This window comes from Oryx dammah, unplaced genomic scaffold, assembly GCF_014754425.2.
Source record: "Oryx dammah isolate SB20612 unplaced genomic scaffold, SCBI_Odam_1.1 HiC_scaffold_17, whole genome shotgun sequence".
Lineage (NCBI taxonomy): Eukaryota > Metazoa > Chordata > Mammalia > Artiodactyla > Bovidae > Oryx > Oryx dammah.
This window is the reverse complement of record NW_024070201.1, coordinates 48,630,634-48,655,326: the sequence shown is the minus strand read 5'-3', so window position 1 is coordinate 48,655,326 and position 24,693 is coordinate 48,630,634. Positions and strand designations below refer to the sequence as shown.

The following is a 24,693-nucleotide window of genomic DNA, read 5'->3' as shown; positions in this document are numbered from 1 at the left end:
ACTTATACAAGGTACCTAGATAATAAAATTCTTAGGGTCAGAAAGTACATTGGCAGATGCCAGGGGCTGGAGGTAAGAGTGGCGGGGGAAGGAGTGGGAAGTTAGCATTTAATAGGGACAGAGTTTCAGTTTAGAAGATAAAATATTCGGAGATGGATGATGACGAGAGTTGAACAACAATGTGGATGCACTTAGTGTCACTGAAACGTGCAGTCAGATATGGCTAAAATAGTATGATTTATAATATGTGACTTACCACAATGAGAAGCCCTGAAAAAGGAAAAGGAAGTTTTAGGTGTTATAAGTAAAATGGCATGGGGTAAAGATTGGGAGGATGGTAAGGGGATAAATGAAGAGAGAGTGCACCCCTACTTTTGTGAAACCGAGATGAATGGAGGAAGAGACACAGTAAGGAGAAGGAGTCAGCCTAGAGGCGGAGTTTGAAATGGCCGGAGTGACAGATTGATGGAGGGAAGGTTGGGGTCCAGTGCACAGATGGAGAGCTGAGCCTTGAGTGGGAGGAAGAGGGAGAAGACAATTCAAATATAAATTTGTAGCTGGCAGAATGAGGATGGTTAAGGGAAGTAACAGATTTTTTTTCCTTGAACCAGGAACCAGGAAATCACAATCACCTGATGAAGGGGACCCAGGTGGAGTGAGGTGGACATGGTGTGATTTTCAAAGCATCTCGTGGGTAGCCAAATCCTAGCTTCACCATTTACTAGCCAGGTGCCCTTGGGTGGGGGGTGGGGGATGAAAAACTCTCTAAGCTCTATTTGCTCTCCATCAGTAAAATGGGAAAATGACTACAGTCATTTCCTGCTATGTTGATTGAGAGAATGCACGTGCAGCCCTTAGAGCAGAGATACTCTCAGTTGATCTTGTCCTTGGTCCCTGTTTTCCAACCTGCCTCCTCCCTTCCACATCTTCCTACACAGCAGAGCCAGAGAGAGAGTGACCTCAAATGCAAACTTCACCATGCCCCCATGTCATGGCAAATCCTTCAGTGGTTCTCCCTGCTTCAACATAAAGCCTAAACTCCTTACATCAATACCCAGAACCCTCAGTGAGTTGACCCCTACTTCACTGCCTCACATTATTTCCTATCATTTCCTGCCATGCCCTCCAGGCTATAGTAACCCTGAATCATTATAATTTCCCTACAAACTCCTTTTCCTTTCAAATCTTTGTGACTTTGTTCATATTCTTCCTCCTCACATGACTTTACTTGGCAAACTTGTTTATTTTTTAAGGTTCAACTCAAATTGGCACCTTTAGAAATCCTTTTCTGAACTTCTAGGAAGCTTTCCATGCTTCCACAGCTCCTGTGTTTAACTTTTCCTCTACACTATCTGTATTGTATAGATATTTTGTTTAATTGTCTGACTCTTCTCAGGGAGGTCCTCCAGGAGCCATGGTATGTGTTCAGTAAGGTTTGTTAAGTTGATAATGAACTCAGTTACCATTTTCCTTTTGAGATGTGTATCACATTCTGATAAGGTGGAAAATGCAGGGTTATTCACAGCTCTCAACTGTTTATAACAACCTGATGCCAAGGTCTATGGCATTCTAGAGCTGGGAGAACTCACTTACAAATATCTAATCTAGATTCTCCCTGACTTTAGTTTATTTATTTATTTATTTATTATTTTGGGATTGGGAACACGTGTACACCCATGGCGGATTCATATTGATGTCTGACTTTAGTTTTAAAGTGACAAATAAAAGAGAGACCCAGAGCAGGGAAGTAATGTTACCAAGATAACATCGCTGCTGAATAGAATGGCGAGGACTTTTAACCCATGTTTCCTGGTTTCTAACCAGGGCCATTTCCACTTCTCACCCAGAGAAAAGTGATCTGTTTCCATTTTCCCCACTCCAGGTCCAGTCACCTTTTTGGAAAGAGAAAAGAGATGACTGCCAAATCCCATACACCAACATCCAGATGACTCATTCTGGGCATGGCAACCCCTAACCACACGAGTCCCAGCCATTCACTCTTCATTCTGCTGGGGATCCCTGGCCTGGAAGACCAGCACACATGGATCTCCCTCCCGTTTTTTCTTTCCTACCTTGTTGCTGTCCTAGGGAATAGCCTCCTTGTCTTCATCATCATGACTGAACGCAGCCTCCATGAGCCCATGTACTTCTTCCTCTGCATGCTGGGTGTGGCGGACCTCATCCTGTCTACTACCACTGTGCCCAAAGCCCTGGCCATATTCTGGTTCCATGCTGGAGAGATTTCCCTTGATGGTTGTGTCACCCAAATCTTCTTCATCCATGCCACCTTCATTGCTGAATCAGGAATTCTGTTGGCCATGGCATTTGACCGCTATGTAGCCATCTGTGACCCATTGTACTATACCACAGTGCTCAGCCATGCAGTAATCATAAGGGTTTGTCTGGCTGTGGTCCTGAGGAGTTTCTCTGTGATCCTTCCAGATGTGTTCCTGGTGAAAAGACTGCCTTTCTGCCATAGCAACGTGCTACCACATACCTACTGTGAGCACATGGCTGTTGCCAAACTTGCTTGTGCTGATATCCGTGTCAATGTCTGGTATGGCTTGTCTGTCCTTCTCTCTACTGTAGTGGTAGATGCCTTGCTCATCTTAGTTTCCTACATCTTCATCCTTAATGCAGTCTTCCGTCTTCCCTCCCGAGGAGCTCGGCAAAAGGCGCTAGGCACATGTGGCTCCCACCTTGGTGTCATTTCCATGTTCTACTTGCCTGGCATTTTTACCATAATTGCCCAGCGGTTTGGGCATCACGTTCCTCCTTGCATCCACATTCTGCTGGCAAATGTCTGCATGTTAGCTCCTCCTATGTTAAACCCCATCATTTATGGTGTTAAGACCAGGCAGATTCGAGAACGTGTGGTTAGTACTTTGTCTTCACAGTGGAAACTCTGCTGAGTTTGTATGACAGGTGATATGATTGTCAACATAGGATATTGCAATTCCTTTGCTTACTTTGTAGAGATTTATGAAGTAAGGGTTGTGTTGACTGTGAGCAAAATTATTTGTTGTGATTTTGAAAGATAGAACGCTGTGTTACCTTGAGAAAGGTAGTATTTAGGAAAGAGCATGAGCTGTTGGATCAAAATTAGATTTGAGTACTGGATTTTCCAAAAGTGATGTGTTTGACCTTAGGGAAGTTAGCTTATTCTCTTAGAGACTTCTCAGTGTATGCATAGGGCCCCAGAAAAACAGAAATATAAAAACCAAACTAAGTTATATTAAACAATGAGAATTATTTCCTACAATAAACTTATCTACTAAAACATCTAGACAGAATATGTATTCATTTAATAATATATACATTTGAGGTATAATAAACGTTTATTCTGAATTAGAAATGGGACGAGTGGAACAGAATAAAAAGCCCAGAAATAAACCCTTGTATATTGGTCAGTTAATCTTTGACAAGGATGTCAAGAACTCTCAAAGAGGAAAGGACAATTTCTTAATAAATGGTGTTAGGAAAATTGGATATTCATATGCAAAAGATTGAAATTAGGCCCTTACCTTACACCATAAACAAAAGTTAACTTGAAGTGAATTAAAGACTTAACTCTAAGTCCCAAAACTAAAAATCTTAGAAGAAAATATGGAGAAAAACTCCTTGGCATCGGTCTTGGCAATGATTTTCTTGATATCACACAAAAACAAAATAAGAAGTTGGACTACATCAAACTGAAAATCTCCTGTGTGCGCTTTCAGTCGTGTCTGACTCTTTGTGACCCCATGGACTGTAGCCCACCACGTTCCTCTGTCAATGGGATTTTTCAGGCAAAAATACTGGAATGGGTTGCCATTTCCTCCTCCAGGGGGGATAGTCCTGACCCAGGGATCAAACCCACGTCTCCTGTGTCTCCTGCATTGACAGGCAAATTCTTTACTACTGAGCCACCTGGGAAGACCCCATAAGCTCCTGCACAGCAAAGGAAACAATCAGTAAAATGAAAAGGTAACTATGAAATAGGGGGAAATATTTGCAAACCATATATCTGCTAAGGGATTGATATCCAAATATATAAGGAACCAATGAAACTCAGTTAGTTAGCAAAACTCAATAGCAAAATAACACACACACACACACTCAAAAAGAAATAACCTTACTAAAAAATAGGCAAAGACCTGATTAGACATTTTTTGAAGAAGACATACAAACTGTCAATAGGAACATGTAGAGATTCTCAACATCACCAGGGAACTGTGAGTTAAAACCACAATAAGGTATCACCCCAAACCTGTTAGAATGGATATTATCAAAAAGATAAGAGGTGAAAAATGCTGGCAAGGATATGGAGAAAGGGGAACCATTGTGTGGTATTGATGGCAATGTAAATTTTTGTGGAGCCAATATGGAAACAGTATGGATGTTCCTTAAAAAATTAAAAGTAGAACTATCATATGATTCAGAAATTGCACTTCTGTGTATCTGAAAACAAAATCGGTATCTCAAAGAGATATATACATCCCCATGTTCACTGAAGCATTATTTACAATAGCTAAGGCATAGAGACAACCTAAATGTCCATTGAAAAATGAATCGATAGAGAAAATATTACACACACACACACACACACACACACATACACACACACACACACTTATGTTATCCAGCCATAAAAAGAAAGAAAACTTGCCATCTGTTACAACGTGGGTGAACCTTGAAAATATTGAACTAAATGAAATAAGCTAAAGATAAATACTGTATGATCTCATTTATAAGTGGAATTAAAAAGAAACTCATGGAAACAGGGAAAAGATTGGTAGTTGCCTGAGGTGAGGGTCTGGGGGTAGGATAAACAGGTAAAGGTGCTCAAGGGTACAAACTTTCAGTATTAAGATGAGTATTTTATGAGGATGTAACATATAGCATGATGACTATAGTTAATAATACTTCATTGTGCATTTGAAAGTTGCTAAGAGAATAGACTTTAAAAGTTCTCACCACAAACATATATTAATACAAATGCAACTATGTGAGGTGATAGATGTGTTAACAAAGTTTATTGTAATAATTTTGCTATGTGTATTAAATCATTACATTGTGCACCTTAAATTTACATAATGTTCTATCTCAATAAAGCTGGGAGAAAAAAGAGAAAAATGTGGTACATACACACAATGGAATATTACTCAATCATAAAAATAAGGAAATCTTGCTACTTTTGACAATGTGAATAAATCTGGAGTACCTTATACTAGGGCTTCCCTTGGGGCTCAGACGGTAAGGATCTGCATGCAATGCTGAATGAAATAAGCCAGAAGCAGAGACAAAACCAGTAGGATTTCTCTTATATGGATGATCCAAAAAAGAATTGAACTCACAGAAGCAGAGAGGAGAATGGTGGTTTCAAGAGGCATGGGGGTAGGGGGAATGCAGATATTGCTTGAAGGGTACAAACTTTCAGTTTGGGGATCTAATGTACAGTATGGTCACTATAGTTTAAAACATGGTATTATATACTTGAAATTTGCTGATTTGATCTTAAGAAATGTTTTAATATAAAATATTTTCATAAATAAGTGAGGGGCACCATAATCTTTAAATTTCTTGATCATGCTTTTATCATATGGCTGTAATAGAACCAAAAATTTAAAGTATAAATAGAATCTTGAATATTGACAAAGAGTAAGCACTGGACAGATTTTTAACGTTTTCCTGTCTTAGCTTGTTTATCTTTAAAACTTCGCTATAATAATTTCTGCTTCTTCTATCAATATTTCAAAAGGAAGTTGTGGTATCAAAGGAGATTAAAAAGCCAAGAGACCTTATTTGAATTGCAAAGGATAATATTAATCAAAATTAGAACTGGTGCTGGTAAATCTCTCATTTCTCAAGAGAATTAAAAAAAAGTTTTTTGAAGCATAGTTTACAGTGCTGTGTTAGTTTCAGGTGAATGGCAAAGTGATTCAATTATACATGCACATGTATCTATTCTTTTTCAAATTCTTTTCCCTTATAAGTTAATACAAAATATTGAGTATAGTTTTCTGTGCTATACAGTAGGTTCTCGGTTATATATTTTATATAAAGTAGGGTATATATGTTAATCCTAAACTCCTAATTTATCTCTTCCAACCCCCTTTTCCCCTTTAATAACCGTGTTTATTTTCTATATCTGTTTCATATATGAGGTCATTTATATCATTTTTTAAAGATTTCACATATAAGTGTTATCATATGATACTTGTCTTTTTCTGGCTTACTTCACTTAGTATGATAATCTTATGTGTGATATTCTGGAGTGTACCTGGATCACTTATTAGTAATTATTGGTAGGGATAAAAGTTGAGATACTATGAAACCTCTACTATTTAATTCTTTTTGGTGGAGATGCAGGGGATGGCAGTATGTCATCTGTGTAATATATCTGCAAACATCAGGGTAACCCAATATGCCAAGGTATTCAGATTTTGAGAAATAAAAATTTATTTAAGTTTATATCATTTTGGCAGTGTCCTCACATCAGCATATCAACTGAAGGGGAAAAAAACCCACCATCAATTACATTGGCCACCCCCAAAACAGAGAAGTAGAAAAGCTGATTTCATAATCTACCCTTCTAATAAAAAATATTTCTTTTTGACCCATGTTGGATATACAGAATCCAGCCCTTCCCCAGCACATCCCATTCATGATGAATTGAATTCTCCATATTCTCTCTAGTGTATCAACCAAAACACTGGTCACCTTTGGCAACTTACATTGAGTTAGCTCTGTGATGTTGTCTCTTGCCTGAGGATTCTGTTGTTGCTATCTTTCCATCAAAGTACCTTCTTTCTGTCCAATGTTAAGAGAGACCTAAGAACAACAGCTTTTTTTGAGGTCACTGACATCTTTGTGTAGTTTTTCATGAAATATTTAGCATATGTGCCAAGATTCTGGGATTCTATTTTAGATAAGGAATCACATTTCCTGGAAGGACAGTGGCTCTCAAGCAGCCTACTGATGTTCATATGTAGAGCTTCATTGTGCCAACTTAAAAAGTTTAAATTCAAGAAGAGTGTGTGCTGAAATCAGGTGATGCTGTTACCCCCTTCCTGGCCTTCACACCAGTTAGGGTTCAACTGGAGGAGAACAGGAAATAAATATTATGAGATTTGCTTACGGTAAGAAATTCACTTATACATCTGGGAGGGCTGGCAAGACAAGTCATAAAATCCACAGGGCAGATTATCCAGGAAGGTGAAGTTCAGACTCTTGGGCATGAGTTGAAGCTGCTATTCACAAGTGGACTATCTTCTTCACAGGAGTCTCAGATCCACCCTTAGATTTCCACATGATTGAACATTAGGCCCACCCACCTTATCTAGGACAACCTTCCTTATTTAAAGTCAAATCATTATGGACTTTGATGACATCTACAAAAATACCTTCATAGCAACAATCTAGATTAGTGTTTGATTGAAAACCTGGGGCCTTATAGCCTAGGCAAGTTGGTCTATCAAAAAACTATCACACTGGCAATTTATGTTGATATATTCTTTAACCAACACCACTATCAACAAGATGTGGTTGGGAGATAACAGTGGAAATGAGGGATCACAGCTGGTTAGATATTTAACACAGCAACATAAGGCCTGCTTAATTCAGCCTTTATTTTAAAAGTTAATGCCTGTTTTCCTATAGGCACTGTGAAGCCACTCTTGATCAGATGTATTTTGGGAAGATAATCCTCGAGGTATACAGATAGGAATGATGGGATAGATTGAGACCAATTTATTTAGGAAGTCCTTTGCAAGATACATGGGACTTCCCTGGTGGCTCAGATGGTAAAGCGTCTGCCTACAATGTGGGAGACCCAGATTCGATCCCTGGGTTGGGAAGATCCTCTGGAGAAGGAAATGGCAACCCACTCCAGTACTCTTGCCTGGAAAATCCCATGGACAGAGGAGCCTGGTAGGTTACAGTCCATGGGGTTGTAAAGAGTTGGACATGACTGAGTGACTTCATTTTCACTTTGCAAGATACATAGTAGAAATTGGACCAAAAGCCTAGAGATGGAGAGGAAAAAGCAAAACTTGAGTCACATGAAGAAGGCAGAAACATGCTTTAGTTGATCCAGATGAGTTTGGGGGCCAAATGCAAGTAGTTTGTTTCATGGAGGGAATCATAAAGCAACATAGGGCAGGAATCCTGGTACTGTAGGTCATTTGACATAGACCGCGGGTGACCTTGGTGCCAGTTTGCCTGTGGCATCCTGACACATCTGCAGAGACAAAGGTGGTTTGCAGTTCATGGGCACATGAGACAGGGCCACTGCTGAGGAGTGGAACCAACAGAGGGGTTGCTTGTGTCCAGAGAGAATCATCTTGATCCTTACCAGCCTGTCTTAAGTGGACAGAGGATCAGAGGGGCTGAGTTTTTTCCTCTATCATTGAAACCAGGATTGAAGAAGGGCCGCAGAGGTCCAGCAAAGGCACATTCAGAGAAGGTGTAGATGAGGGAGCCGTGGTCAGTGATGTTGTAGAAAGAGACAGTGCTGGCCTCATAATCTAGGAAGATCCCAATTCGGCTTGGAGGCACCTGAAGGTGGAGGGGAGTCTGGGGGCAGGTACTAGCCTCATATTTTTGTTTGTTCCACAGCCAGATTATCCAGAAGCCATTGTCAGAGTTGAGCAAAAACTGCCCCTTCCTCCTCACATTGTCTCTACAAACACCCAGGTCCCAGGCTTCCTTTCCTGTCACATCTACCTCCCAGTAAACTTTCCCGGAGTCAAAGCGCTGGGCACCCAGTACCATGGGGTAAGCATCAAATCTCTCCTCATTTTCAGGCACGTCCTGCCGGGTGTTTGCAAGCCTCACTTGTCTCCGATCTTCCGAAAGGATGAGCCATGGATTGGCTGTCTGTGGATCCAGGGTGATGTGTACTGCAGAGAGAGGGCCACAGTCACGCTGGGAGAGTGTGCAGAGTCAGCAACCCTGTGCCAGTGGTGGGGGGGATGAGGATGAAGGGGTGACCTTGAGTCTCACTGTCTGAGGAGATGACTCCTAGCCAACTCTGACCCCTGCCCTGACCTTTGAGGGAACCACCTTCCCTATTTCTGCACCTGCCCCACCTACTCTAACCTGCCATCTCTCTCCAACCCAGGGATGCACTGGGCACCCTCCTTATCCCTTTCACTCCCTTGGCAAGCCAGTCCCACACCCCTGGTGCTGGCCTCACCTCCACACGTCCTCAGCATCTTCTTAACCCCGGGCACATAGAATACATTCCTCAGGTCTGTGGAGGCGACATCCACCTCCTTCAGGTTCCACGATTCACTCCTGGGGGAAAAAGAATTAGAGACCCTGTCTCCAACTCCTACCTCATCCTGCCCAAATCCAATGGCTCTACCACCCTTGTGGATGACTGCTAATTTAATCTGATGCAAATTTGCAAACAGCTCCTGTGCTAGGGGGGCTTCCCAGGTGATGCACTGGTAAAGAATCCACCTCCCAATGCAGGAGACGTGGGTTCAATCCTTTGGGTCAGAAAGATCCCCTGGAGAAGGAAATGGTAACCCATTCCAGTATTCTTGTGTGGGAAATCCCATTGTCAGAAGAGCCTGGGGTTACAGTCCATGGGGTTGCAAAAGCTGGACACAGTGAAGTGAAAGCTGCCCAGTCATGTCTGACTCTTTGCGACCCCATGGACTGTAGCCTGCCAGGCTCCTCTGTCCTTGGAATTCTCCAGGCAAGATTACTGGGGTGGGTAGCTGTTCCCTTCTTCAGGGGATCTTCCCAACCCAGGGATCGAACCCAGGTCTCCCGCATTGCAGACGGATTCTTTACCATCTGAGCCACCAGGGAAGCCTGGACACAACTCAGCAACTAAACAACAACAACAACCACAGCAATCTGTGTTAGGATCCCTGGGGACGGAGGACAAAAGTAGGTAGGATTTTGTTTCTATCTAAGCCTTGATGGCTACATGAGCATCTGCATCATCTGGCCAGCCTGTATGTCTCTCTGGGTCTTAGGTCATTACACAAGTACCTTCTGTTTCACTTCATAACTCAAGGTATCTGACACAAGCTGAATCACCTCCATGAGGAACCTCAAGGAGTCTCACCCATGCTGTGAGTCTTACCCATGGTTTTTTTGGAGAGGTTTGAAACCAGTTAGATACTTTTTAAAAGAGTCCCAGCAGGCTGTAAACTCAACTTCCCTGTCTGTTGTAAGTTCACTTTGTGAAGATATGACACGCCAGTTACTTTGGGCACCTTGCCAACTGTGTGTGTTCAGTTGCTCAGTCGTGTCCAACTCTTCGTGACCCCAGGGACTGTAGCCTGCCAGCCTCCTTTGTCCATGGGACTCTTCAGGCAAGAATACTGGAGTGGGTTGACATTCACCAACTGAGATGTCCATTAATTAGCTTTCTGAGATCAGAACATATTTTAAGGAGGACTGGGTCTTAGAGAACAGGAAGGAGGATGGGGATGACTTCAATGCATGTTTTGTAACTAAAACTCTTTTTTAAGGTATATACTGCCCCCTCCTCTAATGAAGAAAACCTTTCCTTACCTTTCCAGGACACTTTTCACCTCCTGAGGAGACAAGAAACAGACAGTAAGTTCTAGAGTCACAAGTTTACAACAGATTTCAGTTGTGTGGGTAAAGCGATGTCACCCTGAGGTCTACAGAACACTGCTCTGCCCCAAGCTTCTGGACCAAGGCCTGAAAAACACCTCTGACCACCTTGAAATGGATGAGGAAACAGAAACCCAGCATGGGTGTGACCTGTAATCAGGGGAAGGAAGCTGCTGCTGTTGCTGCTAAGTCTCTTCAGTCGTGTCCGACTCTGTGCGACCCCATAGACGGCAGCCCACCAGGCTCCCCCATCCCTGGGATTCTCCAGGCAAGAACACTGGAGTGGGTTGCCATTTCCTTCTCCAATGCATGAAAGGGACAATTGAAAGTGAAGTCGCTCAGTCATGTCCAACTCTTAGCGACCCCATGGACTGCAGCCTACCAGGCTCCTCCACCTGTGGGATTTTCCAGGCAAGAGTACTGGAGTGGGGTGCCATTGCCTTCTCTGAGAGGGGAAGGAAGAGTAGCTTACAAAATCTGATTCTTGGTGGGGGAGGGTGGGGGAGAAGAAAGGAGCAAATAGCTCTGCCTGGCTGAGGCCCAGACCCAGTCATAGAGAAAGAATAGCCCAGTCAGGACACACAGAATGCACAGAAACTGCTCTCATTTGTGGACTTGCAGTGCTGGGGAGGAAGGGCTTAAAGTGCTGTCCTGTGCTATGGTTAATGTTGTCCCTGTCACGTATATGAAACCAAAGCATCTGAGAATGTTCTGTAGCAGGGCCTAGGGTCCTTATCCAGGAACTGGCAGGCTCCTAGGCCCTGTCAAAAGTGCCTCAGAGAGCTCCACTCAGAGAAGGGTAGAAGATTTAGATCATGGAAAGAAGAGAGCTGCCAAGTCAAATCAATCTTATTGGCTTTTAAGCACAAACAAATTTTTTCATGACTGTATCTGACCAAGAGACAATGAAAAGGTATGGGGAAAAGAGGAACCACAGAATGTTACAGCAGAGGGACTTTTGAGACCATGTAGTCCAGAGTTTCCCAAAGTGAGGCAAGCTCATCGTTGCTGGGTGTGAGATGATTTTTAAGTAGAACACACATCAGTGAATTTATTAAAAAAAAAAAAAAACTATTTAAAAAATAAATTCATTGATGTATGTTCTACTTAATACCTCTTACTCAGGTGATAATACCTCTTATTCAGGTGAACTTGGTTAAGTTTCTTAGCTTCAGTCTATCACTAAATCTCTTAACTTCTTTGCACCTTAAGTTCTCTCATCTATGAAATAGGGGTAATAATAGTAGCATCCACCTCATTGCATTGTCATGAGGGACTGAATGCTAACAATTTTATGTGCTATTTAAGAATTTTCAGTTATTTATAGTATTATGAAATAAATTAGAATTGTGTTGCTGAAGAAGACTCTTCAGAGTCCCTTGGACTGCAAGGAGATCAAACCAGTCAATCCGAAAGGAAATCAGTCTTGAATATTCATTGGAAAAGACCCTGATGCTGGGAGAGATTGAAGGCAAAAGGAGAAGAGGGATGCAGGGAATGAGATGGTTAGATAGTATTGCTGACTCAATGGATATGAATTTGAGCAAACTTTGGGAAGCCTGGTGTGCTGCAGTCCATGGAATTGTTAAGAATCAGATACAACTTAGTGACTGAACAACAAAAAACAAAAATTAGGAAAAGTAGCAGTAACAACACATGGCTACTATTGCTTAGAACGATTTTTTTTTTTTTGGTATAACTTGTTTAATTATTTATAAACTCCTATTAGGTAAGTACTGTTATTTATATTCCATTTAAAGATTAGTAGACAGGCATAGAAAAACCAAAGTGACAAGGATGACTATATAAGTCAATAATCTGTGCAATGACCATATACATCAAAGCTGTATTACCAAATGAGAACCCTGGCTGAGGCCAAATAAGGGAGAAACAAAGTCATATTTTAATATTTCTCTAAAATTCTCATTTCTTTGTCCTTATTTTCCTGGGAGAGCAAAATAACGTGCACAAGGTTTAATTTTATTTTCTCAGTTATTTTCCTTTTAGCTTTATTTTGTCATTTCCAATCTACTGTTTTTATATTCAGTAGGTCAGTCAGTTCAGTCACTCAGTCGTGTCCGACTCTTTAAGAGCCCATGGACTGCAGCACACCAGGCTTTCCTGTCCATCACCAACTCCCAGAGATTTCTCAAACTGAGGTCCATTGAGTCAGTGATGCCATTCAACCATCTCATCCTCTGTCGTCTCCTTCTCCTCCTGCCTTCAATCTTTCCCAGCATCAGGGTCTTTTTAAATGAGTCAGTTCTTCACATCAGATGGCGAAAGTATTGCAGTTTCAGCTTCAGCATCAGTCCTTCCAATGAATACTCAGGATTGATTTCCTTTAGGATTGGCTGGTTGGATCTCCTTGCACTCCAAGGGACTCTCAAGAGTGTTCTTCAACACCACAGGTCAAAAGCATCAATTCTTTGGCACTCAGCTTTCTTTATAGTCCAGCTCTCACATCCATACATGACTACTGGAAAAACCATAGCTTTGACTAGACGGACCTTTGTTGGCAAAGTAATGTCTCTGCTTTTTAATATGCTGTCTAGGTTGGTCATAACCTTTCTTCCAAGGGGCAAGCATCTTTTAATTTCATGGCTGCAATCACCATCTGCAGTGATTTTGGAGCCCCCCCCAAAATAAAGTCTGACACTGTTTCCCCATCTATTTGCCATGAAGTGATGGGACCGGATGCCATGATCTTAGTTTTCTGAATGTTGAGCTTTAAGCCAACTTTTTCACTCTCCTCTTTCACTTTCATCAAGAGGCTTTTGAGTTCTTCCTCACTTTCTGCTATAAGGGTGGTATCATCTATGGATCTGAGGTTATTGATATTTTTTCCTGGCAATCTTGATTCCAGCTTGTGCTTCATCCAGCCCAGCATTTTGAATGTTGTACTCTGCATATAAGTTAAATAAGCGGGGTGACAATATACAGCCTTGACGTACTCCTTTCCTGATTTGGAACCAGTCTGTTGTCCCACGTCCAGTTCTAACTGTTGCTTCTTGACCTGCATACAGATTTCTCAGGAGGCAGGTCAAGTGTTCTGGTATTCCCATCTCTTTCAGAATTTTCCAGTTTGTTGTGATTTACACAGTCAAAGTCTTTGCTGTAGTCAATAAAGCAGAGGTAGATGTTTTTCTGGAACTCTCTTGCTTTTTTGATGATCCAATGGATGATGGCAATTTGATCTCTGGTTCCTCTGCCTTTTCTAAATCCAGCTTGAACATCTGGAAGTTCATAGTTCATGTACTGTTGAAGCCTGGCTTGGAGAATTTTAAGCATTACTTTGCTAGTGTGTGAGATGCGTGCGATTGTGTGGTAGTTTTAGCATTCTTTGGCATTGCCTTTCTTAGGGATTGGAACGAAAACTGACCTTTTGCAGTCCTATGGCCACTGCTGAGTTTTCCAAATTTGCTGGCATATTGAGTAAACCATTTTCACAGCATCATCTTTTAGGATTTGAAATAGCTCAACTGGAATGCCATCATCTCCACTAGCTTTGTTCGTAGTGATGCTTCGTAAGGCCCACTTGACTTCACATTCCAGGATGTCTGGCTCTAGGTGAGTGATCACACCGTTGTGGTTATCTGGGTCATAAAGATCTTTTTTGCATAGTTCTTCTGTGTATTATTGCCACCTCTTTTTACTATCTTCTGCTTCTGTTAGGTCCATACTGTTTCTGTTCTTTATTGTGCCCATCTTGGTCTTCCTTTGTAGCTCAGCTGGTAAAGAATCCACCTGCAATGTGGGAGACCTGGGTTCGATCCCTGGGTTGGGAAGATCCCCTGGAGAAGTGAAAGGCTACCCACTCCAGTTTTCTGGCCTGGAGAATTCCACGGACTGAATAGTCCACGGGGTTGCAAAGAGTTGGGCACGACTGAGCGACTTTCACTTTCACTTACTTTCACTTTCCATGACATGTTCCCTTGGTATCTCTAATTTTCTTGAAGAGATCTCTAGTCTTTCCAGTTTTATTGTTTTCCTCCATTTCTTTGCATTGATCACTGAGGAAAGCTGTCTTATCTCTTATTTCGTATCTCTCTTCCCTAGCTATTCTTTGGAACTTCATTCCTTTTCTCCTTTGCCTTTCGCTTCTCTTCTTTTCTCAGCTATTTGTAAGCCCTCCTCAGAGGCAGGTATTCAGTAGGTATTTTATAACATAAATGATAATAAAATTAAATAATATTTATGCAACCATATACTGTGTGCCAGGCACTGTTCTAAGCATTTTGTATTTATGTACTGAAATCAAGCTGACCCCATGTGGTTCTCCCAAGAACAGATCCCTTGTGTTCTCTCTTTTTCTTTTTATAAAATTGAAATACAATTGATTGACAATGTTTCAGGTATATGGCAGAGTGATACAGTTATACATATATAGCTCATAGAAGTGTAAACATGTTACATTTATAACTAAAGCTCTGGGAACTCCTTGTCATTTAGCTTATTTCTTGCTGCCCTTGTTTACAAATGGAGAAATTAGGTCTAGGAAAAGAAAATAACTTAATTTAGAGTTATGGAAGGAAATGGTGGCAAGGTTGGGGCCCTGAGATACGTAATATTATAATATCCATTTAACATAGGAGAAACCTGATCCTCAGAAAGATTAAGGTACGTTCTCAAGATCATGAATCTGATTGTGTGTTAGAACAGACACTCACTAGAGATGTCCATTTCTTTTCATTGCTGCATGGAATTTTCCTTTCTAATTTGTACCTTTCCAGGCCTTGAATGCAAACCACTCATAGGTCTGAATTCCAGTTTATTTAAGAAAATGCCAGGGACCAAATTTCTGTATTCCCTGAAGGTAGCCCCGAGATGCTCTGGGTTTTTTCAGTTACTCCCTGAATCTCAGAGGGGAGCTGTCCTCAGGCCTCACCTGCAGCATCTCCAGCGCTGAGCCCCGCCTCCTCCTCTCCAGCTCTGCGATCAGCTCCTGCAGGGCCTGGATCTGCTGCGCCAGCCTGGCCTCTGTGTCCCCCAGCGTTCTCAGCTGTTGCCTCTCCTCCTCCTCTAGCTTCTGCAGTTGCTTCTGCTCTTCTTCGGCCAGGAAGTTTTTCTGCCTTATAAACTCTTCATGAATTCTTATTTTGTGTGCCTCAACCTTCCCCTTTGGTGTCAATGGAAAGAAAGAGGTGGTTTTTAATCATAATTCTCTAAGATTTGGGAATGGAAGTATCCATATCTACTCCTACTCCACTCTGGCTCTGTCTGGGAATACACACATACCCAATTTTGCTGGGAAGGAAGCTGAGGCTTCTGGGCCTGAGGGGAATGGGACTGGCGGGGTGCGGTGGGGAGGTGCACCATAGTTGCTCTCCTATCACAGCTGCATCAGCCTGTGGTATCAGAGATTTCCTCAGCCTCCTTCAAGTCACCCCTGCTCCCCTAATGTGTCCCTTGTCTTCATAACTTAGTAACTGACCGAGTAACACCTGGCCCTACTCCAACAAACCTACAAAGCCAGGCTCATAACCTGGTTCCTAAGTTTGGGAAAAAGGAGTCTTTGAGAACGTCTATGGCTGCCCCCTCCTGCTTGTAACTGGAGGGTCACTCAGTAGCACCACAGCCTGCCTTACCCTTCCTGGGTCTCAAGTCTACCTCCTCTGGGATCTCTTGGCCCTGAGCTCCTTCTGCTCCTTTCTAGTCCCTGACCCACCCCACCTGCTAATCCCTGGGGTGGAACAAGCTGTAGCTCTCTATTACATTTTGGACCAGTGAGCTGGACATGGTCAAGTAACTACCTGGTCAGACTGGTTTTCCTATCCTAGGCCTTTGAAAGTGAAAGTGTTAGTTGTTCAGTCATGTCCGACTCCTTGTGAATCTATGGGCTGTAGCCCGCCAGGCTCCTTTGTCCACGGGACTCTCCAGGCAAGAATACTGGAGTGGGTAGCCATTCCCTTCTTCAGGGGATCTTCCCAATCCAGGGATTGAACCCGGGTCTCCGATACTACAGTCAGTTTCTTTACCATCTGAGCCACCAGGGAAGCCCATCTTAGGCCTTTACGGTTCACTTAAATCTGGTCCTCATAGTCACTGTCATTTCTTGACAACTTGTCATTTCTTGACATTGGGCATCTCTCCTGGCATTCCCCTGTCCCAAACCCTGAGGCCATCTCCAGAGACTGGGCTCAAGAAGCAGGAGCATTAGGGTGTATCTTGTCCCTCAGCACCTTCTCCTAAGACTCTCTCTCCATCTGATTGGGAGCTCTTTTTGATCTCCACACTCTTTTAATCCCCTCTATCAAGAGACCTATGGGGCAGCTGGTTCTTGGGGAGTGAGATATAGGGACTGGCATAGCTGGACCCTCCCCAGGCTTCAGATCTAAGATTCCCTTCAGGATATGACTCTTGCCTTCCAGGATGCTTTCTTCATTGCAATGTCCAATTCCAGCTTCTCAGCCATCTCCTGCTTATCTCTTAGTTTCTTTAGTGCCACCTGAAGCTTCTCCTGCAGAGAACGAAAGCAAGATGATACCCAGTCAGGTCAAGAAGTAGGGTGCAGTGGTGTGAAGTGGGGGGAAGATCATACTGGTTATTAGAAGAGCCTGAGTGCAGAGAACAAGGAAGGACTAGAGTCTGTTTGGGGTAGGAACTCTGTGGATGGGAAGGTTTTGGAAAAAGCCTGATATTTCTTACAAAATAGGGCCACACAGTTGGGGTACAAAGGGTAGGGGCACTGCTTGTTCCTAGTTAAGCAGGAAGCCACAAGGGAAGAAGATTCTTGAAGCATTTTCCCATAGCACATCCCTGCTCGGAGAGAATGAGAAAACTGTGCTGGGCTTGCCATTTCCCCCTTAAATAAGACGTAGAAGGCAGGAGACCCCTATTCTTTCCCCAGCCCCACAGGTAACTCTCTCCCATTCCCAGCTCTGAGGAACAAAGCCATCAACAGGGCCCCACCTTTTTACCTGTTCCTGCCTCTGTGCTGAGGCCTCACCTGGTACTCCTGAGCAGCCTCCTCAATAGGGACCATGGGATGATCACGGTGTTTCTGGGACTGGGAACACACCCAGCAAAGGGCCTTCCCATCTTCCTCACAGAAGAGGTGAATTTTCTCTCTGTGCACCACACACAGCTCCCCGTGTGGGCCCTCCTTGGCACCCTGGCTGATTTTTCTAAGGTTGTCCACCATGTTGGCTACCTGTCGATTGGGCCGGAGATTCTGGAGCAGGAAGTGGTGCCGGCACACAGGACAGACGCTACCCCCTTCTTTCCCGACCTCAGAGATGCACTCCTGGCAGAAGCTATGACCACATTCAATGCTCATAGGCTCCACCATGGGATCCAGGCAGATAGAGCACGTGACCTCGTCCCACATCACTGTCAAGGATACGGCTGAAGCCATTGGGGTGATGCTCCTCTTCAATAGTGCTGGAGAGATCTTGCCGTGAGGGGAGAAGAGGAAAGGGAGGGAAGAGAAGAGCCAGGTGAGAAAAGGGAACCACGAGAGAGGGTGAACTGAAGGGAGTGAAAACAAGAAAAGACAAGAGCCTCAACCTGAATAGCAAGCACTCCTCTTCCATAGTCTGGGTCACTGATCCAGTCAGACAGAAGGGGACACTGAGTCCCCAAGAGATAGCAAAAATTGTTGAGAACCTGAGAGACAGCTGCTTACAATTCAACTTTCATCATGTTCATCTCTGCTTAACCCCTCAGAGTCCAGGCTTTACCTCCGGATCTTCTGCCTCAGGCCACTGGGCTTCTACTCTGTTGAGAAGCTAATGTTAACAGTAGCAGCCATTGACTGTGCTCCTTCCATGTGCCAGGTGCTACACACTTCACATACATTCTCATTAATCTTTGCAATAGGCAAGAGTTATTGGTATCTATCTAATTATCGGTAACATGAATATATATAAGAATATTTATATTATTCTTACATATTTTCATAAGGATACATGTATATCCGTATTAAGTACATGGGCTTCCTAGATGGCTTCCCTGGTAGCTCAGAGGTTAAAGCGTCTGCCTGGAATGCAGGAGACCTGGGTTCGATCCCTGGGTCGGGAAGCTCCCCTGGAGAAGGAAATGGCAACCCACTCCATACTCTTGCCTGGAGAATCCCATGGAGGGAGAAGCCTGGTAGGGTACAGTCCATGTCCATGGCGTGGCAAAGAGTCGGACACGACTGGGCGACTTCACTTTCACTTTCCTAGGTGGTGCAAGTGGCAAAGAATCCACTTGCTAATACAGGAGATACAGGAGACAGCAGGTTTGATCCCTGAGTTGGGAAGATCCCCTGGAGAAGGAAATGGAAACCCACTTCAGTATCTTACCTGGGAAATCCCCTGGACAGAGGAGCCTGGCGGCCTACATACAGTCCATGGGGTCGCAAAGAGTCACACGACTGAGTACACACACATACGCATATGTATATGTGTGTATATATGTATGTGCATACACACAGAAGCGTGTGGTTTATTAAGAACTTCCTGGGCTCTTCTCTCAGCTACCCTGAACCTGGCACCGCCTTTGTTTCTTCTAGGGCATAGACCCATAGTTTTCTAATATCCTAAGCAACCCTGTCTCTCTCACCTCCAGAGGGAGCCTTTTGGGGACAGCAGTCTCAGGGATCGCGGACCTACCCCCACACCGGGCTCCCCTGGACCACCCCCGAGCTAGGTTGCCATCCTAGTTCTCCCAGTTTCCCTGGTTTTTCTTCCCAGCTCAGGTGCCGGCGGAAGCAGGGCAATCCGAGCTCCTTCCAGGGGACATCCCAGTCAGGTTTACAGCCCAGCCTCCTCCCAGGCTGCAGGGGAAGAACTGCAGCGTTAGGGTTGAGGGAGACCTGTTGCGAAAGAAAACCTGAGATCGAAATCTCTAGGGGTGGGGACGGCTTGGATGAGGCTCTTCAGACCCGGGGCAGGGGAGAGAGGTCCCCCAGGGAGAGCTGGGGTACCTCGGTCTAGCCAAGTTCACTCACCTTTTCAAGAGACGCAGTAGATGGCAGCCGCTTCCTTATTTCACTTTCGATTCCTCGTCTGAAAGGGAGGCGGGCAGAGGGGGAGGAGAGTGGGCGGGGCCAAGGGAGGAGGAAGGCGGAGGGGTTGAGGTGCCGCTAGAGTCTGGAGCTTCTTGGAGGCCGGGGCGAGTGAAAGCTCCGCAGCGTTTAGTCCCTGCTTTGCATTCCCTCCCGTGTCTTCATTGTGTAATAGAGTGAAGCATCGCATCTGCTACGTGGAGGAGCCGTGCAGGCCTACGTGCTGTGCCCTCATGTGGGAGCTGCTTTTAAGGAGGTTTGGGTGGACAGGGGTGCCTGGAGGTCTCCTCTAAAGGCCATCTTCTGTTCCCTATTTCCAAAAACAATTCCTTTTCAGGAGACTTGATATTCTTTTAACATCAGGGGGAGAGCAATTTATTCCACAGTACTTCAGGACATTATCACACCAGTGAGTGGTAAGAAGGGACTTGACATTTATTGAGGCAACAACTGTGTACTTATCCTTGAGCCAGGGACTTTCTCAGGTTGTTTCATTATTATTTTAAATTATGGTGAAGTACGTATAATATTTACCATCGTAACCGTTTTTAAGTGTGTAGTTCAGTGGCATTAAATACGTTCACACTTGTGTACTTCACCACAGTCCATGGAGTCTCAAAGGGTCGGACACAACTGAGCGACTAAGCACAAGAACGGAGAAGGCAATGGCACCCCGCTCCAGTACTCTTGCCTGGAAAATCCCATGGACAGAGGAGTCTGGTAGGCTGCAGTCATGGGGTCGCTGAGGGTCGGACACAACTGAGCGACTTCTTTCACTTTTCACTTTCATGCATCGGAGAAGGAAATGGCAACCCACTCCAGTGTTCTTGCCTGGAGAATCCCAGGGACGGGGGAGCCTGGTGGGCTGCTGTCTATGGGGTCGCACAGAGTCGGACACGACTGAAGCGACTTAGCAGCAGCAGCAGCAGCAAGCACAAGAAACCTCAAAGAGCCAGGGAGTAGTGGCAAATTCCTATTTATGAGAATCAGAGTTTTTACTCTGGTGGGAGAACTTCTTTCTTTACTAGACCCTTAGAACAAGGCCGAGCCCTATGTTGGGGGATGGAAAGAAAATGATCTGTAAATGAGTTACTAGTTTGAGGGAAATAGGAGCTGCAACCACCTCCCTTCTTTATTCTCTGAGGAGTGGGTTTATAATGGCTATAAAAAAATGCCATCACCTATTAGTTGTTGATCTTAGGTGGGCACCAGAATTTATGATACAACGTTCTTATATCATAGAGTGGGGTTTCCAAACTGCTGCCATGCCTGAGCCTTCAGCAGTGCCTCTCATATTTTTATTGAACCATCTTTTTCTGGTTGATGAAGTACATTGTAAGACCACTGCATTCCATAGTGCAATCCCATTATCAGAATTTTTTGACTGTAAAATCAGTTTCTTGGTTGTAAGTGATGTTGTTGGAGACCCTGATGTTGTAAATTGAAAAACAGTGGTGCTGGCAGAAGCAATATAAGATGGCAAATGAATCTGTCTCTGGTATAGTAGCTATTTTGTGAGGATAAATTGCTGTTGGTTCAATGTCATTAACATGCCGCTAAAGACTGCCTAGATTCTCTTAGAAACAGGGAAAAATCAGGCTCAGAGTTGGTCTTATATGTGCAGGTTTCTATAGCAGTAGGAATACAAATGCTGCCTGAGTATGGATTCCTTGGGTTTATCCATTTACCACTACTGATAAGGACACTTGTACAAGAGTCCATTGAATAAGCACCAGGTGACTGAGAAGAGGCTGATCAGCATGCAGAGGATGGGTCATCTTATTTACCTGATTGTTGTTGTTTAGTCTCCCAGTTATGTCTGTCTCTTTGCAGCTCCCCTGGACTGTGCATAACAGGCCTCCCTGTCCCTCATCATCTCCCGAAGTTTGCCCACTTTCATGGTCTTTGCATTGGTGATGCCATCCAGCCATCTCATCCTCTGATGCCCTCTTCTCCTTTGCCCTCAAATCTTTCCCTGCATCAGGGACCTTTCCAATGAGTCATCTGCTTGCATCAGATGACCAAAATACTGGAGCTTCAGCTTTAGCATCAGTCCTTCCAGTGAATATTGAGACAGGATGGGTCATCTTATTCACCTGATTATTGGGTACCTTCTCTGCATTATATGTCCTCTGGTGGGAATTCACATAGGACAAAAACATTTTCACTCTGGGCCCTATCTTAGGTGTTCAGTGTATACTTCTACCCATAACTTGTTGTCATCAATCTTTCAATCGTTTTTCCAGCCTGAACCTTACAGGCTAATCTGTAAGACAAAATCAGGTTGTACATATACATCATATATATCCATTCTTCTTTGGTTTCAAGCAGAATGGACAAGTTCTTGCTTCAAGTTCTGTACACTGGGAAGAGTTTCCATCACCATTGTCTTTCAGGGTGATTTGTATTGGATACTAATCTTGTGCACCATCTCCGATTCTCATGAACCCCTCTTATTCTCTCAGTCAGCACCCTACCAGTGCTGGTTACTGTTCTGTACCCACACTTTTGGATTTGATGAGACATCACCTACAGGGCCTGGGATTCAGATTTCTGAGCAGTTGTTATAAGCAAATGGCACAAGTGCAAAAAGAGAGTGGGAAAGATAAATTTCCTCATTTTTCTCCCATGGACTATTTCAAGGTGAAGTTCCTCCTTGTAGTTTTGATGAGCAAACCCACTGACTGAGGGGCCTGTCATATATTTTTGAAACTCGTTATGAATGTCATCCAGTGTGATGATGTATTGCATTGTTTTGTCTTTTTCCTTGCCTCACTTCCCTTTTCTCCAAGGCTGATTGTCTTGCTTCTTTTTTTCTTACTCTCATTGCCTGCTGAATGAAGATCACTAATTTAATCATACCTCAGCTCATCTAAAGGATCTGGTCAATCTTCCTTCAATATTTGCAATGCCTAAACTTTGGCCACCTCATGCGAAGAGTTGACTCATTGGAAAAGACTCTGATGCTGGGAGGGATTGGGGGCAGTAGGAGAAGAGGACGACAGAGGATGAGATAGCTGGATGGCATCACCGACTTGATGGACGTGAGTTTGATTGAACTCTGGGTGTTGGTGATGGACAGGGAGGCCTGGCATGTTGTGATTCGTGGGGTCTCAAAGAGTCGGACATGACTGAGCGACTGAACTGAACTGAAACCCAGTAAGAAACCAGGTCACAAGGGAGCCTTGGAAACCCAGCATTCAGGAATTAACCTCTTGCAATGAAGAGGGAGAAGGGATATATTTGAGAGCAAATGACTGGCTCAGTGTTATACATGTCTCATTTATACCTCTCTAGATAGTCTTGTCATTTCAGTTTTATAGAGTGGATGCTGATGCATTTAGAGTCCAGGTACCTGGCACAAGGTACCTAGTTTAAAAGTAAGGAGTTTAACTAAGTTCTGCTTGATTCCATATACAATGATCTTAACTATAATCCAGCAGGCTTTTAAAAAATATATATATTTAAGGCCAATTTATTCTTAAAGTCTTGACTCAAACGCCATCCTCTTTTATATAAACATTTCCTCTTTCTTTGTCCGCTAAAGTAGAGAATACTATACCACTTTAGTTTTTAGGCACTTTTACTAAAGAATACACTTGTCAATGGAAGAGCCTCAGGAGATACAGTTTCAATCTCTGGGCCGGTAAGATCCCCTGGATCTTACTGGAAGTGGCAGCCCACTCCAGTATTCTTGCCAGGATAATCCCATGGACAGAGGAGTCTGGTGGGCTACAGTCCATGGAGTGGCAAAGAGCCAGGCATGACTGAGTGTGCACTCTTGTTTAGAGGCATAAACTACTAGAAGATAGGATTGGTGCCTAATTAATCCCTGGGTAAAACACAGTGAGTAAATGAACCCCAGTTTTGTGAGCTGATATGATTTTGGGTGGCCTCGGCCTGCAAAGGTTTGGAGTGGGGCTTGGGTTCCCAGTCAGAGATTGGGACCCGGTTGAGGCAGTGAAAGCACCAGATCCTAGCCACTAGACCAGTGGTCAGTGACAAGGCCCTGGCCCTTTGGCTTTGTAGGAAAGAATTTCCACAAAGATGGAAAGTAGTGAAGCAAGTAAAGTATTTATTAAGAGGAAAAAGAGTATAGTACGTGTGGATAGACACACAGGGGCAGGCTCAGAGGGAGAGTCCCTGAGTTGCACCCTCATGGTAGTTTGAATTACTTTTATGGGATATTTCTTTTGGTTTTCCTTTGGCAAATCATTATAATTTGCCTGGTTCACAGTCTATATTTGGTATATCTCAGGATCCTTCCACGTGTGCACATGGATCTCTGAGCCAAGATGGGCCCTTCCAAAGAGGCGTCTTGTTAGAGCATCCCTTGACATTGCTACCCCTTTGGCCTGCAAGGAGCCTTTTCTGTGCATGTATCATTGGGGAAGTCTCTTGACTCTGGATTGAGAAATATGTGGTCTGAGCGGGGCCCAGCCTCCTCCTGTAACTTTCCTGCTATTCTTGTCTTGGAGTTTTGGTCAATATAGAATGAATCTCCAATTGCTTTACTATGGGGGTGGTGTGGGGGCCATCTGCCTCCTGCCTCAAAGACTCTTGGATAATTTAGATTTTAGAATGAGTTGAATGGGGAGCAATCTCTCCTAAGAATATAGAATGAAGTTTTACCTGCTTACTTCCATTTATCATTTTCTATCCCATCCCTGATTTGAGAGATGATCTGGCATTAGCCATATTTATTACTTTTAAGGCAAAGAAAGCACTTTAGAATTAGGTGCTAGAAAAGCTAAAGAAAGCATTTCATCAGAGAAATGTCAGTATTTCAACAAACAGTTAAAAATCCATTAAAAAGTGATCTCTTTACCCCTAGAAACTGAAATATGACAAGAACCTTCCAGAATTTAAAAATCTCAATGAATAAAAAAAGGGTTATGGGAAAGCTTATATTAGGCTGCAACCCATTGAGGACAGAAACTGGTGTCCTGGTTGAAAGGACCACCTGGAAAACCCGAGGAACTACTAACCGCCTCAAGCAGGCAGAATCTGGAAATATCCTGTTCTCTGATCTGCAGGAAACACTGGAAACTGGCATGGAATAAAGAGGAGTCAGGACTCACAGATGTAGAGAACTAGTGACTCTGGGGGGCAGTATA

At 43.6% G+C, this 24,693-nt stretch overlaps 2 protein-coding genes across 2 annotated transcripts; one reads left to right on the top strand and one right to left on the bottom strand.

Annotated features, from left to right (window-relative positions):
• Positions 1-1,961: 1,961 nt before the first annotated feature.
• On the top strand, positions 1,962-2,912 carry LOC120876701 (olfactory receptor 52B4-like). The gene has a single exon (XM_040258673.1). It carries the CDS (start codon positions 1,962-1,964, stop codon positions 2,910-2,912), a length of 951 nt encoding a protein of 316 aa, XP_040114607.1.
• A 3,505-nt stretch (positions 2,913-6,417) lies between these two features.
• Positions 6,418-19,573, bottom strand: TRIM21 (tripartite motif containing 21). Its single transcript, XM_040258672.1, has 7 exons — positions 19,520-19,573; positions 17,534-17,977; positions 16,949-17,044; positions 15,473-15,703; positions 10,519-10,541; positions 9,179-9,279; positions 6,418-8,882 (listed from the first exon to the last, which is right to left on the bottom strand). The coding sequence occupies exons 2-7, from the start codon at positions 17,939-17,941 to the stop codon at positions 8,332-8,334; spliced, it is 1,410 nt and encodes a 469-aa protein (XP_040114606.1). The 5' UTR covers positions 17,942-17,977; positions 19,520-19,573; the 3' UTR covers positions 6,418-8,331.
• Positions 19,574-24,693: the final 5,120 nt, after the last annotated feature.

Excerpts from the sequence above, each read along its gene's own strand:
- LOC120876701 (XM_040258673.1), top strand. The coding sequence starts at position 1,962 with ATGGCAACCCCTAACCACACGAGTCCCAGCCATTCACTCTTCATTCTG.
- TRIM21 (XM_040258672.1), bottom strand. The coding sequence starts at position 17,941 with ATGGCTTCAGCCGTATCCTTGACAGTGATGTGGGACGAGGTCACGTGC. Across the intron at positions 15,704-16,948 it reads TGAAGAAAGCATCCTGGAAG|GGGAAGGTTGAGGCACACAA; the intron begins GCAAGAGTCATA and ends TTGACACCAAAG. Across the intron at positions 9,280-10,518 it reads GTGAAAAGTGTCCTGGAAAG|GAGTGAATCGTGGAACCTGA; the intron begins GTAAGGAAAGGT and ends TTTTTCCCCCAG.